The 22566-nt window shown below is 49.5% G+C and overlaps 1 protein-coding gene across 3 annotated transcripts; it reads left to right on the forward strand.

Annotated features, from left to right (window-relative positions):
• Window positions 1–254: 254 nt before the first annotated feature.
• Window positions 255–21738, forward strand: DENND2D (DENN domain containing 2D). 3 transcript variants are annotated; one of them, XM_055584765.1, is made up of 13 exons: window positions 255–573; window positions 4498–4779; window positions 5356–5531; window positions 6412–6524; window positions 7211–7280; window positions 7963–8040; window positions 9316–9456; window positions 11566–11714; window positions 14949–15126; window positions 18222–18263; window positions 18624–18708; window positions 19046–19343; window positions 19757–21738. In XM_055584765.1, the coding sequence occupies exons 2-12, from the start codon at window positions 4692–4694 to the stop codon at window positions 19294–19296; spliced, it is 1371 nt and encodes a 456-aa protein (XP_055440740.1). In that variant the 5' UTR covers window positions 255–573; window positions 4498–4691; the 3' UTR covers window positions 19297–19343; window positions 19757–21738. The 3 variants fall into 3 exon arrangements, with proteins under 3 accessions (XP_055440740.1, XP_055440738.1, XP_055440739.1); XM_055584763.1 differs by having other exon boundaries at window positions 313–573; window positions 19046–19285; XM_055584764.1 differs by lacking the exons at window positions 255–573; window positions 4498–4779 and adding an exon at window positions 686–798 and having other exon boundaries at window positions 19046–19285.
• The last annotated feature ends 828 nt before the right edge of the window (window positions 21739–22566 follow it).

Raw genomic sequence — 22566 nt, forward strand, 5'->3', positions numbered from 1 at the left:
AGTTTACAAAGAGCTTTCTATTCTTGACTTTCACGTCTCTGCCGTGGCAGGGTGGGGATTGCCCTCCTTTGGCTGAACTGCCCAAGAACAGGCGGGATGGAGGGCAGGGTCCAGGCCCTAAGCCTCTTCTCCAGCCCCTCCTCAGGAGCCCACAGGGCTCCGGTCCTTTAATTGGAGAAGTGGAATAGGGAAAAGAGCAACTCAGGGAGGGATACGCGTCCCGCGGAGGACAAACACAGAGAGAGATCTGGAACTGGACAGAGGCTAAAGGCCTTGCAGGCGGTAGAGGTGAAGGGGTTGGAGAGATGTGCAGTCGCTGAAAACTCCTTCTGGGTTTACGTGCCCGAGCCACCTGGAAGGTGCACCGACGCTCACCGAGCGGGCACTCCCCGCGCTTGCCGCGGAGGTAGAGGGAGACTTCGTGGAGACGCGGGGCTGGGAAAGTCAAACTTTCCGGAGCGCCCCACGAAGAGTGGGAGCGAGGTGGTGCCGCCCCTCCGGAACGCGCGTCGGGTGCCCTCTGTCACCGCACGCCGCCCCGCCTGGGGCCCAGGGAAGAGCGGGCCCGCCCAGGTGCGCCGGGGGTTGGACCGGAGTCCGGAAGGTGCGCCGCCCCGCCCCGGGCGGGTTCCCTCGGCCTCCCCCCGCGGGAAAGTGAAAGTGTCGTGCCGGCGGAGGTCGCGCGTTGGGGGGCGGGGCCGCCACGGACCTGGGAGCGGGCGCCCGGCACCCGAGGGGCCATGGATGGGCTCGGCCGCCGCCTCCGAGCCAGCCTGAGGCTGAAGCGCGGCCGCTGGGGTTAGTGCCGGGCCGGGGCGCGTCCGGGCGAGGGCGCGGGGACGGCCGGGGGACCGCGGACCAGGACGGGAGGCGACGGGGGCGGGGGGCCAGGGCAGGGGTTGCAGAGGGTCGCGATCGATAGGGGAGCAGTCTGGGGGGCATTCCGGGGGCTTGGACAGGGGTCAGGCGAGCTAGAGAGAAAGGGCGCAGGTAGAGGTGGAAATGGGCGGATGGGGAAGGAAGGGGTAGGAGGTCAGAGGAGAAGCCACGCCAGCGAGGGTGAAGCGGAGGCTGTCAGCCAAAGGAAACCGCTGTGGGGCCCCGGGGCCACGTGTCCTTCCAGCCAGGAAGCTGGTGGGGCAACCGCAGGGTGCCTGCAGCGCCGGGGCCGCGGCGCCCTCACGAGACCCTGCCTCTACCCCGGGCCGCCCGCCGCCCCGCCCCGCCCCTCCCCAACCCTGGACTCCCCTCGTGGGAGCCCTCGATTCTGCCCCGTGCAGAGCCGCCGGCTACAAAACCTCTCTTCCCGGCTACGTCACCCCCGCCCCGCCCCCCAACCCGCACCCAAGGGCGAGGAGGAGACCTGGAGAATGTGACCTCGAGCAGAGCCGGGGTAGAGCCTGCTCAGCTGCTTCCATAGAGCCTGGGAACCTGACAAGTCAAACCTCCCTTATCCCCGATCCCTCATTTAGAGAAGCGAAAAGGATTCCTCCCGTCCAGGGTTGTAGGAATTAAATTAGAAGTCAATATTCGTTTCCTTTCTACTCAGCTGGAGCGCTGGGTTTTGGAAGGAAGGGAATTCAGAATTCATTTTCTTTTCTTTTTTTTTTTTAATTCAGCAAACTTTTTTTGCTGCTACCACTAGCCAGTCCTATGGCTCAGCAGCCACAATTTTACTCTGTCCAGAGGTCCCACCTTTTGAGAAGCAGGGAACCAATAGAAAAGTAGGGGTCATTCCCAGAGAGCCCACCCCTTCTAACATTTGCAGTGAAAACAGTGAGTGAGACCTCCTTCTATTCCAAGCCCTGGAGGGGGAAATCAGTGCTCCTTCTGCCATTACTCCTGCCCCCCACCCCCAGCCCTGGCTGTTCTCACTGAACACAGGTTTTCATTATCTATCTGGTCATTCTGCCTGTGCTGAGGCAGAGAGGTCAGAGACCATAGGTGGGGACAGAGCCCTGGGTGTGAGTGGTGGCAGGTGCAGAGGCAGGGTGGGGCTGGTGGCCTCTCTTCTCGGCAGAACACTGTCTTGGTGTCTCCTTGGTCTCTCTCAATCCTCAGAAGCCTGTGTGAATGGAAGGGTTGAGAGAGACCTGTGTGAATGGCTGCTTCTGCAACCCAGAAGAAACATTCCAGTTGTTTCCAGAACAAGGCTGATAATTGTGACTGGAGGAGCTTCCTGGACAGTGAGGAACTGTAAGATGCACGGCCAGTATTACCTGTCCTGAGGTCTGGCATGCAGCCTGCAGAAGAGTGTGCTCTTTTCATCTTCTGTACTATTCTCCACCTTCCCTGGAGTTTCCCCTCCCTCTTTTGCCCTTTTGGATCCAAGGCAACTGTGTGGTAGGAGGATGTGCGTATGTGTGTCCGTGTGTGTGTGTGTGCGTGCGTGCGCGCACACAGGAGCAAGTATAAATCATCCTCTAGGGAGGAGTGGCAGTGGTCCTGGATTGAGAGCGGCTGAGCTAGAAGAGGAAGCTTTCAAGACCGAGGTCCCACAAAGTCTCCTCACCTATATTCCAGCTGGTTTGGGGACTTTTCCTCAGAGGGCTGTGGGAGGGGCTTCCTGGTGGAGGAACAAGTGTAACCAGACTTCTGACTTCTCTAGAAAGGGTGGCTCCCTCCTGTACTTAAAATTCAGGATAATAATGCCTTTCCAGGGCTCTGGGGATTAAATGAGATTTTGTTGTTTAGTGAGAAGCCCTTAAATGAGATGACCCATTATAAACCTGTGTTTGATGGACCTTTTCTCTTCTGTTGTTAACTCCCTTTGAAAGGGAGAAGGAAGCAATCTTTTTTTTTTTTTTTTTTCTGGATTTCTTGGTCTGCAGCCCAAGAGTCCTTCTGTTTGAGTTTGTGAGGTTTGCTGTTCTCTTGGCTTTTCCGATAAAGCAGGAAGAAATGGGCTGAATATGCAACCCAAACGATTTAGGGAAAGAAATAATTTCCTTAGCTTCCAGAATGATCAGTGAAAAGATTTTGCTTCCCAAGGTCTTTTGCAAACAGGAGGCATCCCACATCTGTGAGATGTTTGGTGTGTACTGCATCCAGAAGGTAGGAGCATGAATATGAAACTCTCATAAGTCCCACACCCAAGAGATTCTGTTGTAGTCCCCAAGTAGTCCCTGAATTACCCTGTGCCTCAGTTTCCCCCTCTGATCAGGAGATACCTGTTCCTCAGATTGGTGGTGAGTATTGTGCAGCCTGTCTGTACAGACTGCAAGTAATGTGTGGTGACAGATCTGAGTGTTCTGGGTACTGTTCTCACCATTGCAGAGACTGTAACATTCTTATTTACTGTGACTGTCGTTCTCCCCTGGAGTCGTGGCTGGGCCACTGAACACCGGATTTTACTAGTCCACAGAAGTCAGGTCTGGAGCTATTAAGAGCAAGCAGCTGTCTCCCTTATTTCAGCACCTCACTTTTCTCCCAGAAGGTTATTGATTCTTTGCAGGAGTGGCAGACACTGGCATCAAATCCTTTTGCTGCCAGGCTTCTCTTAGGGACAGCATCTTGGCAAAAGTCCTTCTCTCTTACCATGTACATTTACACACTCAAGGGTTTATGTGAGAATCCCAGGTGATGGATTGCTATTCTGTCTCTCTTCCCCAACCTCCAGACACAGCATCACTGGAGCTCCAGGGGCCAGCTGTTCTGCTTTTAGCTTGTGTAGAACTGTTGACCTGGACCATCTGGGAAAAAAGACTGAGCAGGAGTAGGGGTAGGGTGGACACTTTCCATTCCACCGAATGCCCCTTAGGCTGCTGATGCAACCAGTCCCCTCCAGGGGACTGTCCAGGGAGACTGTAGGCCAGGGAGAATGTCCTAAGTCAGTGCTTTCTATCTGGGGGAGGGGTTCTCTGCTGGATCCCTGGCACAGGTTCCAGTGAGACAATTCTGCCTTAGGACATAGCGGGTAAGAGATGCATCATGGAAGATCCTGTTGAGATATCAGGAACTCTCCAGCCCAGAGATGGACTTTGTTCTCTATCTCCCCACCAGGAGAGGAGACTTTTAGGTTTGTGCTAACATCTAGGAATTGCTCTTGCTTGAACAATTTCTCCACCTAGATAATGGATGAGGTCAAGTCTATTGATATTAATCAGGGGAGGCCGTGGCAACCTTGCTGCGAGGAGTCTTTGGTCCATGCTCTTGCTTGCAGTCTTGAAGTCCTAGACGTCCCAGAGTGCAGCAGGGGGCAGTGCAGAGGTTAAGAAGCGAATGATCAGGGATCAGTTGTGGAGATTTCTGATCCTGGTCCTGGGGCTGGTGAGGTCCGGTGCTCACAGTCTGATGTTATCAGGCATTCTTCCTTGTCCAGAGGTTGTACATAAATACATTGCACAACCTTCAGCCCGGAATTAAAAGCCCTTAGCCCAGAAGCAGCTGGGCTCTGGGGGTGTTTGCCTATGACCTTTTCTTTCACCACACCCTGGGGCTCTTGGGAGGAGCTGAGGTCTGAGCTGCAGTGCCAGGATGCTGCCTCTGTCGGTGCAGGCGTTCTGCTGCCTTCCTGGGTCCCGCCGCAGTCTTCTTGCTCAACCGTTGGGTGCACAGGATGGAAACAGCGCTCCCCTATTTGGAAGACAGCGCGTGGCTTGGCTGCATAGAGTCGTTGCTGGAGACTGAAACGGCAGGGGGTTTCTCAGGCTTTCTCTAGCCTGTCTATATTGGAGGAAAGGGGGCACTCCATGCCTGACAGGCCCAAGAAGATGGAAAGACAAGTGGGAGGCGGGATCCTCAGTCGCTTCCGCAAACGACTGCCTCTACACCGAGCAGGTCTGGACTAGATTACCTACTTCCTTTTTTTCCAGGATGGCCCTCTTTGTTGGGGTTATTTCTTCCTCTTTAAATACTTCTTTTTCTTCTTCCTTTTATATCTCATCCTCCACCCGGTTCTCCCATGTGACCGAGCCAGGAGGTTTCCCCTGTTGGTTTTTAGAGCCGGTCATGCCCTCTGTGGGGGTTGGTGTGGTCACAGCCACGTGGCCCTTGGCCTGTTCTGATTGCTTGAGTCCAGGTTGACTTGGGGGGTGTATTGCTTCAGGTAGGCAGAATCTCTACTACCCTGAGGCTGCAGGCCTCCCAGGTAGCCTCCCCGGTACATTTCCTTGGCTTCTGAATCAGTGGTTTCTTTCCTTCTTTTGACTCCTGGTGATTCCACATGTTGCATGGAGGCACAGAAACTGCCTATTTGGCTCTGAGCCCATGCTGGGATGTGAGGCGCTGGGCCGGCTCTGGGGACCTCGGCGTGGGCATGGCCGCCTGGAGGTGCGGAAGTTGCCAGAACCCCACAGCCTCCACTGGGACCCCAGATCAGTGAGATACCCATGGGCTCTGCTGTCTTGATTTCAGGACCTCCCCAGGAGAATCTGGGAGAAGTAGTGAAGGAACCAGAAAGAGCCCTGGAGCACTGTCTACCCAACTTTGCTGGAGGGCAGCACTTCTTTGAATACCTCCTCGTGGTTTCTCTCAGAAAAAAGCACTCAGGGGAAGATTATGAGCCCAGGATCATCTACCAGTTTCCCAAGGTAAGGACTGAAGGAAGGGGCAATGGGGGCCAAGGGTTCAGATGTTTGAGGGGCAATGGGGAGGGGTATGCCCTCTCTTTCCCCTACCCACCCTGCCCGGGATCCACTGGAGCTGCCCTGAACTCACTGCTCCCATTTCCTTCAGACCCAGCCCTGTTTTCCGTTATCATCCACAGAATCTAGGTCTGGCCTCTTTGTGGGGAACAGACCTAGGTTCCCTAGCCAGGAAACTAGGTTAGCTCTTCTGCCTTTGGGGGGACCTTCTAGTACTTCCCAATTCCATCCTCAGCCACCCTGTTGAGAAGCTTACCTTCTGCCAGAGGTCCTTGCAGGAATCCCCTCCCTGGGGTGAGTGGGAGGGGAAGGGAAGGGCAGGCAGGCCCCAGCCCAAGCATCAGGCTCCTTCTTGTCTGGTCCTGCGGCGGGTGAAGGGGTGGGGTCAGGGCACCCTTCTCATTAACTCTGACGGTGAGGCAACTGAGCTGGTGGTGAGGTGACTGAGCTGGCCGCTTCTCTTCTCAGATGTGGTATCTCTCTGATGTGGTCCTTCCAGGAAGCTGGGTGGTCTCTGGGCCTTTTTGTATTCAGCGTGGTCCTGGCCCCCTTCCTGACCATGAACACCATTAAGGATACTGAAGTCCAACATAGGTTCATGTAGACTTGGCCTAGGAGTGGCTGTTTCAGCTGTGGGATTGTTCCAGCCTGACCCAGAATGCAGTCTGCATGCAGTGATGGGCACAGAGGCAAGCTTTAAGTCCCACACCAGTGGAAAAGCTTCTCAGACTGCTTAGGAGCCTCCAAAGAAGCTTGCCAGACCCTAAGCCCTCTTCACCTGCCCCTACCTCCACACCCACCTGTCTCTTTTTCCTATTCTTTGTAGCGAGAGAACTTGCTTCGGGGTCAACAAGAGGAGGAGGAGCGGCTGCTCGGAGCCATCCCCTTGTTTTGCTTCCCAGATGGGAACGAGCGGGCCCCACTCACTGAGTGTCCCAGGTAATGGCTTGGCTCTGGGACAGGGGGCTGAGATTGGAGAAGGGAACGGTGTGAACCACGAAATTCCTGTGCCCCCTTCATCTGGATTTCTCACCAGCTTCCTTCCTGTTGGGGAGGGACTGGAGTTGATTTGTTTTTGAATATCTTGCCTGGGGTCTCTCAAGGCAAGAGATGTTAACTAAACAGATTAACCAGTCTCTTCTGTCCAGAGAAGGGTGAGGTTCTCCTTCCTGTCCTAGAAGTGATTGTCACTATGTTTTGACTGCCTCTGGCAGAAGATGGACACTAAAGAAGTCCTTTGGCCACTAATGAGATCCTTACATGGCAAAGCCCTTTACACCGTGAGCCCTGGAATGTGACTGCCTGAGCTCAAATTTTGGCTTTACCACTATGAGTTGAGTGACCTTGGATAAGAAATACTCCCTTAGAGTTTCAGTTTCTTCATCTTTGAAGTAGGGTTAGTAACTGAACCTTCCTCGAAGAGTTGTTTTGAGAATTAAATGAGATGATGCATTTAGAGCTTGACACCAGTAAGCACTTTACATAAACTGACTGGTGTTATGATTACTCTCGGGATCCATCAGCAGCTCCCTTGGCCCTCCTCTCCCGGCTCAGCCCCCCTGATGCCGACTGCCTTCCTGCTTTAGAACCTAGTGCAAACCGGGTCCTTGTTTGCTCTTCCTCAGGGAGACCTTCTCGTTCGTTCTGACCAATGTGGACGGGAGCAGGAAGATTGGATACTGCAGGCGCCTCTTGGTCTGTGCAGCTCAGAACTGCCCCCTCCTCTCTGCATCCTATTCTGCCCCACAGCTGGGGTTGCTCCAGCCTCAGTAGCAAAAGCCAAGGCTCCTTGGCAGAGGTGGTTGTAAAGAGAGAGCACAGCCCAGCACCTGCTGCCATATTAGTACCCTGTGCAACCTCACAAGAACGGAGACACACACCCCTCCTCACCTACAGGGCACCTTTGCTTCTGGGGTTGGGTCTTTACTCTGCCTAGCTTTCAACCATTCCCTTTTGTGGGATGCTTCATTCTAATCTGCTCTCCGTCATCTCTATCTAGGCCTTGTTGCCTTGGCCCCTGGGCCCTCCCAGAGCCTCGCTTGGGATTGGGACCATGAGGTTCAATCCTTGGGTCTCCCCAAGTCACTTTTATAGCACACTGTCCCTAGCTGTTTCATGTCTCTACAACACACTTGCTCCCTCCTTGTCAACCCCTGAGGGTGTTGGTGCTAACAGAGGCAGTGCTTGCCCGTAAGCCAACCAGCCCCCTCAAGGCCATGGTCTTTTGGTTTCTGTGACTGCTCTGGCCTTCCCAGCTGCCTGTCCCACGAGTGGGATTCCCCCAGCCCAGCCCCCAGCCCTGTGCCCCACCAACCCCAGTTGGGCAGAGGCCTTGGAGAGGCTGCGACACTGAAGGAGCCTGTCTGTCCCTCCCCAGCCCGACGGCCGTGGTCCTCGCCTCCCCAGGGTGTACTGCATCATCAGCTGCATCGGCTGCTTCGGCTTGTTCTCCAAGGTAGGGGTGGAACAGGATTCCTCCAGTCCTGTCAGGCCTGTTTGGCCTCCAGCTCTGGCCTGGCTGCCTGCCCTGCCTGGACTCCTGGCGCTCCGCCCCGACAGTCGGGGTCAGGCGAGGCACTCTGGAGACACTCAGGCAGAGAGGGGTGTGGGCTTCACCTGGCTTTAGAGAAAAGTAGGAACTGAACCTAGTAGACTGTCTCCCCTGCAGAGAGTTCACTGCCCCCGAGTCTAAGCAAGGTAAGAAAGCAGCTGAAGTAGGACATGAGAAGAGCTACAGCTTAGAAATTGGGAGTTTCAGCTTCCTCATCTGTCAAATGCAGGTAATGATGCCTCATCTTCCTGTCTCATGGGTTGATGTGAGGTGTAGATGACATGATATATGGAGAAGACAGAATGCTAAACAAATATAAAGACAATTATACAACGGGGCTTGGGGGACTCCCTCTGATTCCTTCCAGGATAGAGGGGAAGTTGAGGTCTTCTTGTGCCAGGACATCTGAGCCGGGGTTAGAAAGGAGTCCTTCAGGATGGATGGGGCATGTCTTTTTCTTCTTCTTTGTTGTTGTTTTAGTCGCTAAGTTACGTCCAACTCTCTTGTAACCCTGTGGACTGTAGCCCTCCTCTATCCATGGGATTTTCTAGGCAAGAATACTGAGTGGATTGTCATTCCTTCTTCAGGGGATCTTCCCAACCCAGAGATCGAACTCGCATCTTCTGCATTGGCAGGTGGATTCTTTACAACTGAGTGACCAGGGAAGCCCATGGGGCATGTCTTAGTAGCCAAGAAAGGGCTCTGCCCCAGACAGACCCCTTGGGGGATGAAGGCAATAAACTCCACCAGCCTTTGCTTGGGCGGATGGTTCATCTGTATAGGGTTCTGCAGATGGAGACCGTCCCTGGCCCTGGGGCGTCTCCAGTAGAAGTTGGAGGTCAGAGTGGCACCCAAAAGGCCCAGCTTCTAGGCCTCAGCTAGCACAAATGAACATGGTACCATCATGGATGAGGAGTTTACTCTAGGATGACTTCCTGGGGAAGGCAGTTCAGGTTGACGTTAGGAGAAGGGAGGAATATGAAATGGCAGAGAGAGGATGAAAAGAAGAAGGCTAGGAAAAACATCAGGTCTTGAGCAGGAGATAAACAGCAGACTGGTTTCTGCCAAGAGGAAAGAACCCAGTTAAGGATTGGCTGGAGCAACCTTACACATGCGATCTTGGCTGGCAGCCCAGGAGCATCCCTCGAGTCATGTCTCCTGTGGTTCTTTTCCATACAGATCCTGGATGAAGTGGAAAAGAGGCATCAAATCTCCATGGCCATCATCTACCCATTCATGCAGGGCCTCCGAGAGGCAGCTTTCCCCGCTCCTGGGAAGACTGTCACCCTCAAGAGCTTCATTCCTGACTCAGGCACTGAGGTGGGTGAGCAAAATGGGGGAGACCCTCCCTGGGTGGAGGGGGTGGGTTCCAGCAGCACCTCCCATCACAGTGTGCCCATTTACCAGGTTAACATTCTAAGAAACTGAGCTAGGCAGGGACTGGCACTTGGCTAAAATTATTATTGGCAGAACTTAAACCCCAGTTCTCTGATTTCCTCAACCTGATACTCACAAAGACCTAGTTACTGTTCAAGTAACCAAAATCTTTTTTTTTTTTATAATAAACTATGGTAAGTGGAGGCTCCCAGTACTAGAATGGCCTTTGCCTCCAGTTCCCAAACTGCCACTCTTCACCATTACCTCCCTTATCTTCCCGTGTCTGTCCTTTATCCCTACCTATGGCTTCCACCTGTCTTTTTCTTATCACCCATCCCCACCCCTGAGTCCCCACCCATTCGATACTGGGGATGCTATTGCTTTAAGACACTAAACAGACAAAGCAGCAAGTAGAACATTGTTTTAAGAATCCCAGTCTTGACCCCTGGTATTCCGGATATTTCTGTGTGTCCCTCTGAATTTGGCTTTCCCATATCAGAATAAGGGGAGGGGTTGGGCATCTTCACTTACTCAAAAAAAAAAGTGTGGAAGGCTTGCTAGGCCCCAAGTTGTACTATTTTCCGGCTTGTTGTTGTTGTTCAATCACGAAGTTGTGTCCAGCTCTTTGTGAGCCCATGGATTGCAGCACACTAGACTTCCCTGTCCTTCACTATCTCCCTGAGTTTGCTCAAAGTAGCGTCCATTGAGTTGGTGATGCCATCCAACCATCTCATCCTCTGTTACCCACTTCTCCTCCTGCCCTCAATCTTTCCCAGCATTGGGTTCTTTTCCAGTGAGTTAGCTCTTCCCATCAGGTGGCCAAAGTATTGGAGTTTCAGCTTCAGCATCAGTCCTTCCAATGGATATTCAGGATTGATTTCCTTTAGGATTGACTGGTTTGATCTCCTTGCAGTCCAAGGGGCTCTCAAGAGTCTTCTCCAACACCACAGTTCAAAAGCATCAATTGTTTGGTGCTCAGTCTTCTTTATGGTCCAACTTTTACATCCATACATGACTACTAGCTTTGACTATACAGACTTTTGTCAGCAAAGTGATACCTCTGCTTTTTAATACACTGTATAGGTTTGTCATAGCTTTCTTTCAAAGAGTAAGCATCTTTTAATTTCATGGATGCAGTCACTATCCACAGTGATTTTGAAGCCCAAGAAAATAAAGTCTGTCACTGTTTCCATTTTTTCCCCCTCTATGTGCCATGAAGTGATGGGACTGGATGCCACTATCTCAGTTTTTCAAAGACTGTTGAGTTTTGAGTCAGCTGTTTTCTGGCTACAAAATGGCAAATAAAACAAGTGTGGTCCCTGACCTCATGGAGATAAAAGTCTAGTGGGGAAGACAGACTTAAATAAACACACAAATAAATAGATCATTGAAAATTATATTGATGGAAGGAAAAGAAAACAGGATGCTACATGAGAAAATGATGAGAAATGGGTGTTGCATTAGGTGGCCAAGGAAGGCTTCTGAGATATAAAGGAGGATAAGAATGAAGAGAGAAAATACTGTAAGTCAACTACATTTCAATGAAAAACTAGTTAACTAATTAAAAAAAAAGAAAAAGAATGAGGAACTTCCCTGGTGGTCCAGTGGCTAAAACTCCATGCTCCCGATACAGGGAGCCCAGGTTCATTCCCTGGTCAGAGAACTAGATTCCACATGCTGCAACTTAAACTCAGTGCAGCCAAATAAATAAATAAAACAAAATAAATATTTTTTTTTTAATGAAAGGCAACCTAGGGGAGGGAAGTACCTTGGGCAGGAAAGAAGGAAGGCACGCTGAAGGAACAGAAGGGAGCTGACATGGGGAAGCAAGGTGGTGGAGGTGGTGAGGGAGGCAGGGTGCTGTGGGCCACACAGAGGTTTACATCACCCTCCGAGCAGAGGGAAACCATGGGTGGATTTTTAGTAGTGGGGAGGTAGGATCAGATATACTCTTTTGGGGAGGATAGGGTAGAGGTAGGTAGAGACCCAGCTTTCTGGGGCTTGTGTGATTTTTCAGTGTGGTAACACCCTCTCTCTCTGGTTTCCCGACAGTTCATTTCCCTGACACGGCCCCTGGATTCCCACCTAGAGCACGTGGATTTTCGTTCTCTCATGCGTTGCCTCAGTTTTGAGCAGATTCTTCAGATCTTTGCCTCTGCAGTGCTGGAAAGAAGAATCATCTTCTTGGCAGAAGGTCTCAGGTTGGTGCAGTCACTGAGCAGGTCGCCTGAACTGACCGGCATCCCTGGGTTCCAGGGGACAGACGGGACGGTTCTCCAAGGAACTCAGGCTGTAGGACCTGTGTGCTCACCTTTCCTCCACACTGTCTTGATCTGCACTAAAGCCTAGAAAATAGCTGCTGTAATAGCTGTTGTAATTCCCGGTTCCTGCCTCCAAACTTGATTGCTGCCTAAGCCTGAAGGAGGTTTGTGATTTAGCTCTGAGAAGGACATGAAGCATTCTTGTGACAGCCTAGGGGAAAACCAGTTAGGGTGGATGCAGAGGATCCTGCTCCTGAAAGGCTAAGGGAGGACAGGGCAGGAAGGTGTATGTACAATGGTATGGAGGTCAAACCCATTATCCTAGTGGCAAACACACCTCATTTGTCCATTTATTTACTCATTCAACAAACACTTAATGTGTGTCAACTGTTAACCAGATGCCAAGCATGAGGGAGATACAGATAAACAAAAGATGGTCCTAGACCTAAAGCAGATATAGACTTACTCCTGATTGAAAGGAAGCACAAGTGTAGAAATTAGCAGAACAATTCAAGTTCTTTTCTTATACCTTTAGCAATATGGTGTTCCTTAGGTTAGTTTCTTAACTTTTATTTTTTTATTTTTTGGATGGATGGGCATGTGGGATCTTTAGTTCCCCGACCAGGGATTGAACCTGTACCCTTTGCATTGGAAGTACAGAGTCTTAACCACTGAATCACCAGGGAAGTACAGAGTCTTAACCACTGAATCACCAGGGAAGTCCCTAGTTTCTTAACTTTTTGAAGTCATGATCTCCTTATCTGTAATTGGACAGATCAACTGTGTCTACCTCATAAGAGCGTAGTAAGGATTAAATGAAGTAACGCACTTTAGGTACCTAGCACCCTGCCAGGCCCACTGGTAAGTGCCAGTTGTTTTTCTTAATAATAATTTCATAGTTGAGTATATCCCTGTATAGTGTATAGTTGAAGCAGAATACTATCATATCTTGGTCTCTGCCTCTTAGAGGCTTCAAGTCTGGTTAAGACATGGGGAGATACGTGACAGATGGAGACAGGAGAAAAATTTTAAGACAGTAGAAGGTTGGCTCATTTATGTCTGTGGATGGAGAAAACTGCTTATGTTGAGCTGACAATCCTGGTTTTATCTTTTAGGAAAGAAGAAGGAAAGGACTTTAGGGACCCAAATGTTAGACCAGATGGTCAGGTGAATGTCATGGGTTTTAAAGGAAAGGAAGTTTGGGCAGGCAGTGGGGTCTGTGGGTTGAAAATTCTGTAAAAATCAGTGATAACCAAAAAGGCACCGTGTGTGCAATACAAAGTTGCTTCAGTCATGTCCAACTCTTTGCAACCCTATGAGGTGTAACCTGCCAGGCTTGTCTGTCCATGGGCTTCTCCAGGCAAGAATACTGGAGCGGGTTGCCAGGCCCTCCCCCAGGGGATCTTCACAACCCAGGGATAGAACCCACATCTCTTGTCTCCTTCATTGGCAGGTGGGTTCTTTACCACTAGCGCCACCTGGGAAGCCCCAGAAGGCACCAGTTGTGGGCTAATCTTTGTGGGAAGCAGTGTAAATCTCTTGCTTTAGACATAGCTCTTCCTCTCTTGGCCCTGTAGGGCAGGGATCCCCAACCCCCAGGCACCGGTCCATGGCCTGGTAGGAACTGGGCCATGCAACAGGAGGTGAGCAGCGGAGTAAAGCTTCATCTGTATTTACAGCCACTCCCTATCACCACCTGAGCTCTGCCTCCTGTCAGAGCAGAGGTGGCATTAGATTCTCATAGGAGCACAAACTCTACTGTGAACTGTGCATGCAAGAGATCTAGGTTGCATGCTCCTCATGAGAATTTAATGCCTGATGATCTGAGGTGGAACTGAGGCAGTGATGCCAATGCTGGGGACCTGCTGCAAATACAGATTATCATTAGCACGATAAGTGTAATGTGCTTGAATCATCTTGAAACCATCCCACCCCTCCCCCGCAACCCCAGCCCTTGGTCTGTGGGAAAAAAACTGGTTACTGGTACCAAAAAGTTTGGGGATTGCTGCTGTAGGGAATTGAGAAGTTTCTGTTGTGGCTAGAGCTGGAATTCTGGCTTTTGTCCCCTAGGATCAATGTTTAGAAAGTAAAGGGGACTCCAGGTGTCAGCTGGCCTGGACACAGGCAAAGGTTGGCAGGACTCACCTCTCAGGCGTTAACTTTCTTCAGGGAAACCCCACCACTCCCCACTTCCTTCCTACACTGAGTATTTCAGATCTCTGTCGCTCAGCCAGGAAAGGGACTTCGAGTCAGCCTAAGCCTTGGCTAGACTCTCAGAGACTCCATCTTTCTAACTCAGGAAGCGCTAGCTTGATACCAAGAATTGAAACAAGGTTTCCGCATCTGTGTTTTTGTTGGCCTTGGCTTTGGGGCAGTTTGGAGAACTGAAGAGCCACTAAAGCTAGTGGAGAATAGAGAAGACAGGGAGGGTGTGTGTGTTGAGGGGGTTAAAGGGAGGGGGCATGAGGGGACTTGGGTCTGAGTTGTGACTTAGGCAGTAATTACACAGGGAATGCTTCCTTGGAAAGGGTGGAGGAGTCCTCTCGGGGGGACTTTCCGGGTGGGAATTACTGATCAGAGGTTCCTGGAATCCAGGAATTTCCCAAGCAAGCTCAGGCACCAACCTGATAAGTTTAAATAACCATGAGTGGTCATAGGGAGCCCTGAGAGTTAAAGCCTGGGGATGAGAGATAAGGAGGAAATAGACTTGACCTCTCTGCTGCACCCCAGTGTTTACATGTTTGTCTCCTTAACTACACTGTGTGCCTTAAAAGCAGGGCTGGTCTTTTGCTTCCTGCTATCCACATCCCTAGCACAGTAGTGAGCATAGAGAAGGGACTCCATCAATGATCAATTACCTCATAGATGGAAGACATTTCCTCTTCCTCCTCTCTCTTTAAAGACACTCCCTCCACCCCACCCCCAGTGGAAAAGAAGAATCACATAGAGGCCCCATACTTGACGAGAGGAGCCTCAGCCTCTTCTGATTTCTACCCCTTCCTCCCAGCTTCGGGTAGCCAGAAGCTCTGTGACCGGCATGGCTCCCAGACTTGCTATAGCTCCGGCACAGCCAGCATGAGCAGTTGCTGTCAATGGCGGGCAGTGGGGAGGTGGCATGGGGGTGGGGGCCTGGGCAGGCCCCTCTGACTCTCACTTTCTGTGCCCTGTCCCCAGCACCCTGTCTCAGTGCATCCATGCTACCGCCGCGCTGCTCTACCCCTTCAGCTGGGCCCACACCTACATCCCCGTGGTCCCCGAGAGCCTGCTGGGAACTGTCTGCTGCCCCACTCCCTTCATGGTTGGAGTCCAAATGCGCTTCCGGCAGGAGGTTTTGGACAGCCCCATGGAAGAGGTACGATGCAGCAAGAAGGGGGCCTGATTTGGAGCCAGGCAGACCTGGATCCATATCCCACCTCTGTTGTTAATAGCTGTGTGATTTTGTGGCAAGTTGCTTAACCTCTTTAAGCCTCAGCTTCCTCATCTGTAAAACTGGAATGGCAACATTTAGACCCTAAAGATCCTAGGGGAAAAAAATCAGCATAAAGCACCTAGCCTGGTGCCTGACATATAGCTGATACTCAGTAAGTGCCTGCTCCCTTCTCTGAATGATTTCCCTTTGGACATAAGGGGCAGCACATGGCTAATTTGGGCTTCACCCAACTGTACTAGGCTAGCTAGTCCTAGTGAGCAGGCCCTGGGTGTCCCATTTTTCTTCTGAATGGACAAGCACAGCTGGTCTGTACAACACACACCCCACTGGAATTTATTCACATTGCTTGGAAGTGAACTAACAGTCTTCCTGGAAACAATGAGTTTTGAAAATGCAGATATTTTTTTGTAGTAGGGGTCATCCTTCCAATTAGCTTAGAGCTCAGTTGGTTAATGAGGATATTGGTCCAAATCCCCTTTGATTTTGTCAGCCTCTTGAGTCTTGGCAGTACCCCCAGATACACCAAAGAGCTCAGTGGTGAGAATGGGTGTTAATTACATAAACCTACCTCCAGTGGTGGAAAAACAACTTCTGCTTTGCTTGAGTTGTCAACAGAAACTTTCAAGAGATAGAACATTACTATAATCTCAAGCCAAAGAGCTACTTAGGTTGGTCTGGCTAACCACCGACTCCCTCTGTGTAGACAGAAAGGGAAGAGGCAGAGCCTCGAAGTAAGCTACTGGAGGCATGCACCAGCCCTAGTGGGAGGACTTCCTCCATTTACATAAGAAATAACCAAGGTCCAGAGAGCTCAATCCACTTATCGAGGCTGCACAGGCAATCCCGGAATCTAGCAGAGATAGAAGCAAAGCACCTCTTCCGCAGTGCTGCTGGGAAGAAGCAGGCTGTTTCTCTTCCTTGTGTCCCTAGCCTGCCCTGCCCTCCTCAGAACTGCTGAGCACACATGCCCTTTGAGCCAACCTCTGCCTTGTGACTAACTGGGACAGAGTGTCAGCCCCATGTTTAGTAATACAACTCAATAAGTGTCCCAATCCCAGCAGTTATGAAACTTCCTGATGCTGCAGCGCCATCTTCTTGGACGCTGTGATTTCTCCCCCAGTGGCCTGGCGGGAAGACATCCGAAGGCTAGTCAGACTCCAGCTTGTGCTGTCCAAGAGCCCCAGCTGATGAAATGGGCAGGGGGTAGGGATGGGAGAGGGCTAGGGGTCAGGGAGAGAGATGGGGCATTCCTTGACTCCCAGGTCAGCTCTTTGGAAAGGCTCCTTGGACAGACAGTAATATACTCAAGTACTGGAAAGATTTCTGGGAACAACTTTAGAAAGAAATTCTTTACACATGCTCTTACCTCCCAGCCCACAAACTGAACAGCCTGCCCTAAATGAAGGCATCTCAGCCTATGTATACAAGTGGTTTCACGCCTAAACTAGTTCAACTTTTCTCCCCTGATGATGGATAATTACAGTGCCTGCTCTGTCTTTTGGCACACATTCCTATTTCTCTCTTCTTTTTATTAGGGAGATGGGTGCATGGAGGGATCACTCACCCTCTTGTCGAGACCAAGGTCACAAACTGAAAAGAGGGACCCAGCAGGCATTTAAATGGCCAACACAGGCTTTGGGGGATTATGATAAACTGCTGAGCACCTGCCTTGCCTAAAGGAGGCAGCTGTAACTCAGTTCCCTCTGAATGTGGATCAGTGTTAGAACTCCTGACTTTTCCAGAGAAGCCCTAGATCCAAATTCTGTGTGAAATGTTTTAATTTAAATATTGGAAACTAATTCAATGATTTGAAAATTCTCTAAGTCTCAAAGAAACAGGTCTGTAGGTTGGAATCTAATTGGCAGGATGCGTATTGGTCATCTCCAGTCTAGACTAAAGGCCCCTTAGGCAGTGATGGAGCTGATACTAGAACTCAGGTCCCCCGAGTTCCAGCCCTGTGCTTGTCCTGCCTGCACCCTACCAACATGTGATGACTGCCTCTCCGTCCCTCCTCCTTTTGCCCCCAGGCTTATTTTCTCCTCTCACTCTTCCCTGCTGGAAGGTCCAAAGCTCTTGTGGGAATTTTAATAATTTTTATTTATATATTTTTGGCTGTGCTGGGTCTTCGTTCCTGTGTGGGCTTTTCTCTTGCGGTTGCAGAGAGCGGGGGGCTACTCCATAGTTGTGGTGCATGGGTTTCTCATTGTGGCGGCTTCTCTTGTTGCCGAGCACAGGCTCTAGGGCATGCAGGCTTCAGTAGTTACAACACCTGGGTTCAGTAGTTGTGGCACATGGGCTCAATTGCTCTGTGGCATGTGGGATCTTCCCTGAATCAGGGATCAGACCCGTGTCTCCTGTGCTGGCAGGCAGATTCTTTACCACTGAGCCACCAGGGAAGCCCTGTGGGAGTTTTAAAAATGGAATTCTAGGCAATTGAACATAAAGTTGTTGTAAACATTAAAAAAAAAAATCAAAAGATGCCCATCCCTGTCCTAAAGCTCACCAGAGGGAAGGGAACTGAAGAACTGTAGGAAGAATGATGCGCTACCAAGGACAGCACAACCCAGGCTTGGAAACTGGCGCTACTCTTTGATAGCAGTATCAGCTCAGGCAGTTTAACTTCTTTGGGTATTTCCTCATCTGAACAGGCACAGTATCTGCCTCTACAGGAGCATTGGGAAGATTAAATGAGATAAGATGTGCAGAGCACAGTGTATGCCATTTAATGCTTCATACATAGAAGTTATTACTATAATCAATGCTTTTTTATTGAAAGAGTGACTGGCTTCAATTTACCCATATTGTATAACCCATCTTCCTTAGCTCCCTCCCCTATTTCCTGCTTCCTATACCCTCATACCCTTTTCTCAGGAAAGAGTGGGTGGTGAGAAAGGAGTGTAGCAGACAGGAAATGAGAACTGAAGATGCTGATTTTGTTGTTGCTTGGGCTGAAAGGTACAGCAACAGGCAGAAACAGAGAAAGGGGAAGAAACCAAGCTGTCCCGTTTTTATTTCAGGTCCTGTTGGTGAATCTTTGTGAAGGAACCTTCTTAATGTCAGTAAGTGTCTGGGTTCAGATCCCTTGCAGACCCACAACCAACTCACTTGCTCTTGGCTCATCAGAGTTCCACTACTTTAACAAACTTTAAGTATGCTAACAAGACTTCACCTCTCTCAAGGACAGTGTGACTTCACAAGGCAGTCAGTGTTAGTGCTTTTAGAGCAAGGACATAGACCGAGTACCAGAGGGACAGAGACTTCCTAGTGTTTAGAGTTGAAGCTTCTGTTGTTTCTCTTGTATGTGGCCAATTATTTGGGGGTGGAATGGGGTGTAGAATTCATGCCTCACATTCTCTGTCAACACTTCACACCTCCTCCCTGACTGTTTGACCTCTGAGCTGACTCTGTCCTCTCCCTAGGTTGGTGATGAAAAAGACATCCTACCACCCAAGCTTCAGGATGACATCTTAGAATCTCTTAGTCAGGGCATCAAGGAGTCACAGAGTAAGTCCCAGGTCCCTCTTATTCTGGCTTTCTCCAAAGAGTTTAAGGGCATGATTCCCAACAATTCCCTTCTAGAACTAAAAGGAATTCACTCCGCAGTCCTGGGCTAGTCCCAGAGGCCTTGATCCTAAAGGGCAAGTATGAGATTTTACTCTTCCTAAGCAATGGTGAACCCATCTCCAGTCTTACATTTTCATCAACCAGTAATTATGAACCCTGCCTCACCCCACCCCTTGCCCAAGAGTTTTCAGCCTGCAATGAAAGCCACTTGCAGCTAAGGGTGGGTAGTTTTCATTCTTCTGCTACCCCAGAGATGGTCTCTTTATATCCCCTGCAGCTTCTGAACAAATCAATGAGCATGTTTCAAGGCCTTTTGTGCAGTTCTTTGTCAAGACTGTGGGCCACTATGCTTCCTACATCAAGCGGGAGGCGAATGGGCAAGGCCGCTTCCAAGAACGGGCCTTCTATAAGGCTTTGACCTCCAAGGCCAACCGCCGGTTTGTGAAGAAATTTGTGAAGACACAGCTCTTCTCCCTTTTCATCCAAGAAGCCGAAAAGAGCAAGAACCCTCCTGCAGGTACTCAGTGAAAGCTCCCTATCAACCCAAGCCCAGAGGGTCACTGCCTCCAAATCAGGTGTGGTCCTAGGAGGGGAGGGAAGAGCACTTCTAAGAGAGGTTCACAAAAATAGCTGTGATCTTATCAAATGGGGTTGGAAAGAAAGGTCCTGAAGCCTAAGAAAATGCCTCCGAGGCTGACGTTTTGTAGACGTTGCTCTGTTCATCAGCCAGTAGGAGGATCTTTGCTTTTTGTTTTAGTCTAGAGCTAATTCCTACTAATTATTCTGTTTTAGGACCCCTTAGGAGCCTAATTGAATACCTAGATCTACAAAGGCCTAGGATGGCATGGGGATCCTGACAGGAATGTGGGTATAGTGGGCGAGCATGGGCAGCAGACATTGAGAGTATCTCTGACCCTTGTTCTTGAGCTCATCTTAGTCTGCCTGGCCAGATTAGCTGCCTCTAATACCTATATCTCTAACACCACAGATTATTTCCAAAAGAAAATACTTGAATATGAGGAACAGAAGAAACAGAAGAAACCAAAGGAAAAGACTGTGAAATAAGAGCTGTGGTGAACAGGACTGCCTAGACCTATAGGCCAGTAGTGGACTTTGACCCCTGCCAGCACGGTATGATGTGAAGCTCTCAGTCAATAGAATCCACAGCCTTCTTCAGAGTCCTGGTAACCAGGTCTTGCTTCAAGTTGGTGTCTTGAGTTTGGGATTTCTGAAATCAGCTTTCTCAAGACTTTGGAAGGCTCGGACCTCTGTGCTCACAGAGCTGGGCACATAGCTGCCTTTTATGCAGAGGTGACACAGGGCAAGGAACAGTAGTAGAGGTGGTGTAGAGCCCCAGAAATTTCTGGAACTGCCCTCTCCCAGGAAGCACTATTACAAAATCCTCTACAGAGAAACAAGTTGTCGCCCAAATGTTCAGTTTCTTCACATATAAACAGAGGTCTGTGGACATGTGAGGATAAGAATAAAGACGAAAATCTTGCTCTTTACATGTGTATCTCTGGCTTCCACTGTGGAGAGATAACCAGCAAAACAAGGCAAGAGATGTGAGAATAAACTGGACTAGGTGCGGAGGACTGGCAACAGTGCCCAGAACTCTGGTGCTGTGTCTGGGAATGATGGGCACCAGGAGAGCCTTCTGCTAGAAGAGGTGAGGGATACTGGTAACAGCAGCAGCACTGAGGATACAGCAGTGGTTCTTGGTTCAAGTTAGGTGTGCTTTCCAGAATCCTGGGGCGAAAGGCTGCTAGCCTTTCGTGAAATATCTGAAGTTGAGAGTGACTTGACAGTAGGAATCGCAGCTGAAGAAGGCAGTGAAGAACACTACATTGTTTCCATCAATAGGTCTGTCTGGCCATCACTTCCAGTTTGGAACCTTCCGTTTTAGACATCCTACTTCCAACTTCATTATTTTGAGAAGCCAGTTCAACTCTTTGGCTAAGGGCAGAGGGATCTCCACATTGACATTTTTTTCTCTCGGAAGAAAAGAGAATCATCATCTTAAAAGTCCAAAGTTTAGTAGTCACCTGGTCCTTCTTCCCTCTGTATCTCTACTGACAGCTTCTGTTTAAATACTGTAAGGGATGGGAAACTTTTAGAAGCATCCTTTTTTTTCAAAAATCCCATGTTTTTAATGTGTGTATGTGTGGGTGGCCCTCAGAGGCCCCCGGATCCTGTACAGAGAACACAAATGTTGTTGCAGGATGGAACAGGAGACTGGGGTTACTGAATTGAAGTTAAAGTCAATATAATTTCATTTCAGGGGCACAGAGACCTGCTGCAGGTGGCACATGTTCTACTGTCCACATGCCACCCCAAACTAGGCTGCTACTCTTCACAGCTTTCAAGAGTTAGTGCACCTTTTTAGGTAGTTTATGCCAGTGGTTCCTAATCCTAGTTGTATCTCAGGACTGGAATCCTGCAGAGCTTATGAAAATATGAGGCTCCATCTTTAACCTACCAAATCATCATTAAAGATAGGACCCTGGAACCTATATTTTTAAAACTTCTTCAGCTGATTCTGACACCTAACCAGGTATATAATATGCTCATAAGAATCAGGACCAACTGAGGTTTACTATAAACATAACTTGATCTCATGTTGATGGTTATCTAGAGTTGAAGGAAGCACACACCAAATACCTAGATGTCTTCCAGATTTCCATTATGCTGAAAAAGATTCTAGCACCTCAGTTTGTAGCTTCAGCTCACTAAAACCTAGTATAGTGTAGAAGATAATGCTGGACCAGGATTCAGAAGATGTGGATTCCAGTCTCCATTTGGAAAAGGAACAACCGTTGTGACATTGGTATGCCATTGAGCTTCTCCAAACCTGTTTCCACTGTAGGCAGTTAACCTCTGCTGTGTCTGTCTCATAAGACAATGATGTAACCCTGCCAAGTTTAATTATCCTTCCTTCTTTTTTCCTTTGTCCTACCTTGTGACATCTGATCTACCCTAACATTTTCTTATATGAACTTCTCTACCCCAGATGCTACAGAAGTTGGTAGCAAGCAAATACAGTGAAAACTTCCCTTTCCTGCTACATTCTAACAAAGAAATGAAAGGTTTCACTACCACTGCTCATCAAGATTACACGGAATTGATGGAATCATTAGAAGTGCAAGAAAGAGTTCTGGTTGCCAGGCAAAGCAGCACAGCTATTGTGTATCCATGATTATGGAAATGGTATAAATAAGAATCAATAGTAAGATACCTCATTTTAGTCAATAGTTTAAACGTTTGCTGTTTGCCTCTTCATTCAAGCAATAGAACTATACACAATAGAAACAGATCTGGTTTATAGTTACTGAGGACACCTGTTTTTTGTTTCAAACTTGTAGCCAGAAAAGGAGAGTGCAAATATTCAACAATTGCCAAGAGAGGCACAAGCCTCTTTTATTTTAAATCTGGGGGAAGGGCTTGAGATTCTGAGAGCTACTAACCAGTCAATCCTAAAGGAAACCTGAATTTTCATTGGAAGGACTGATGCTGAAGCTCTAATAGCTTGGCCATGTGATGCGAAGAGCTGACTCATTGGAAAAGACCCTGATGCTGGGAAAGACTGAAGGCAGGAGGAGAAGGAGATGACAGAGCGTGAGATGGTTGGATGGTACCACCAACTCAATGGACATGAGTCTGAGCAAACTTCAGGAGACAGTGAAGGACAGGGAAGCCTGGTGTGCTGCAGTCCATGGGGTCACAGAGTCAGACATGACTTAGCAGCCAAGGAACAACAACAAAGACTTACTAAATTCCTCTGGACTTTTAAGATTATGG

This window comes from Bubalus kerabau, chromosome 6 (genome assembly GCF_029407905.1).
Source record: "Bubalus kerabau isolate K-KA32 ecotype Philippines breed swamp buffalo chromosome 6, PCC_UOA_SB_1v2, whole genome shotgun sequence".
In the NCBI taxonomy this organism is placed as follows: domain Eukaryota; kingdom Metazoa; phylum Chordata; class Mammalia; order Artiodactyla; family Bovidae; genus Bubalus; species Bubalus kerabau.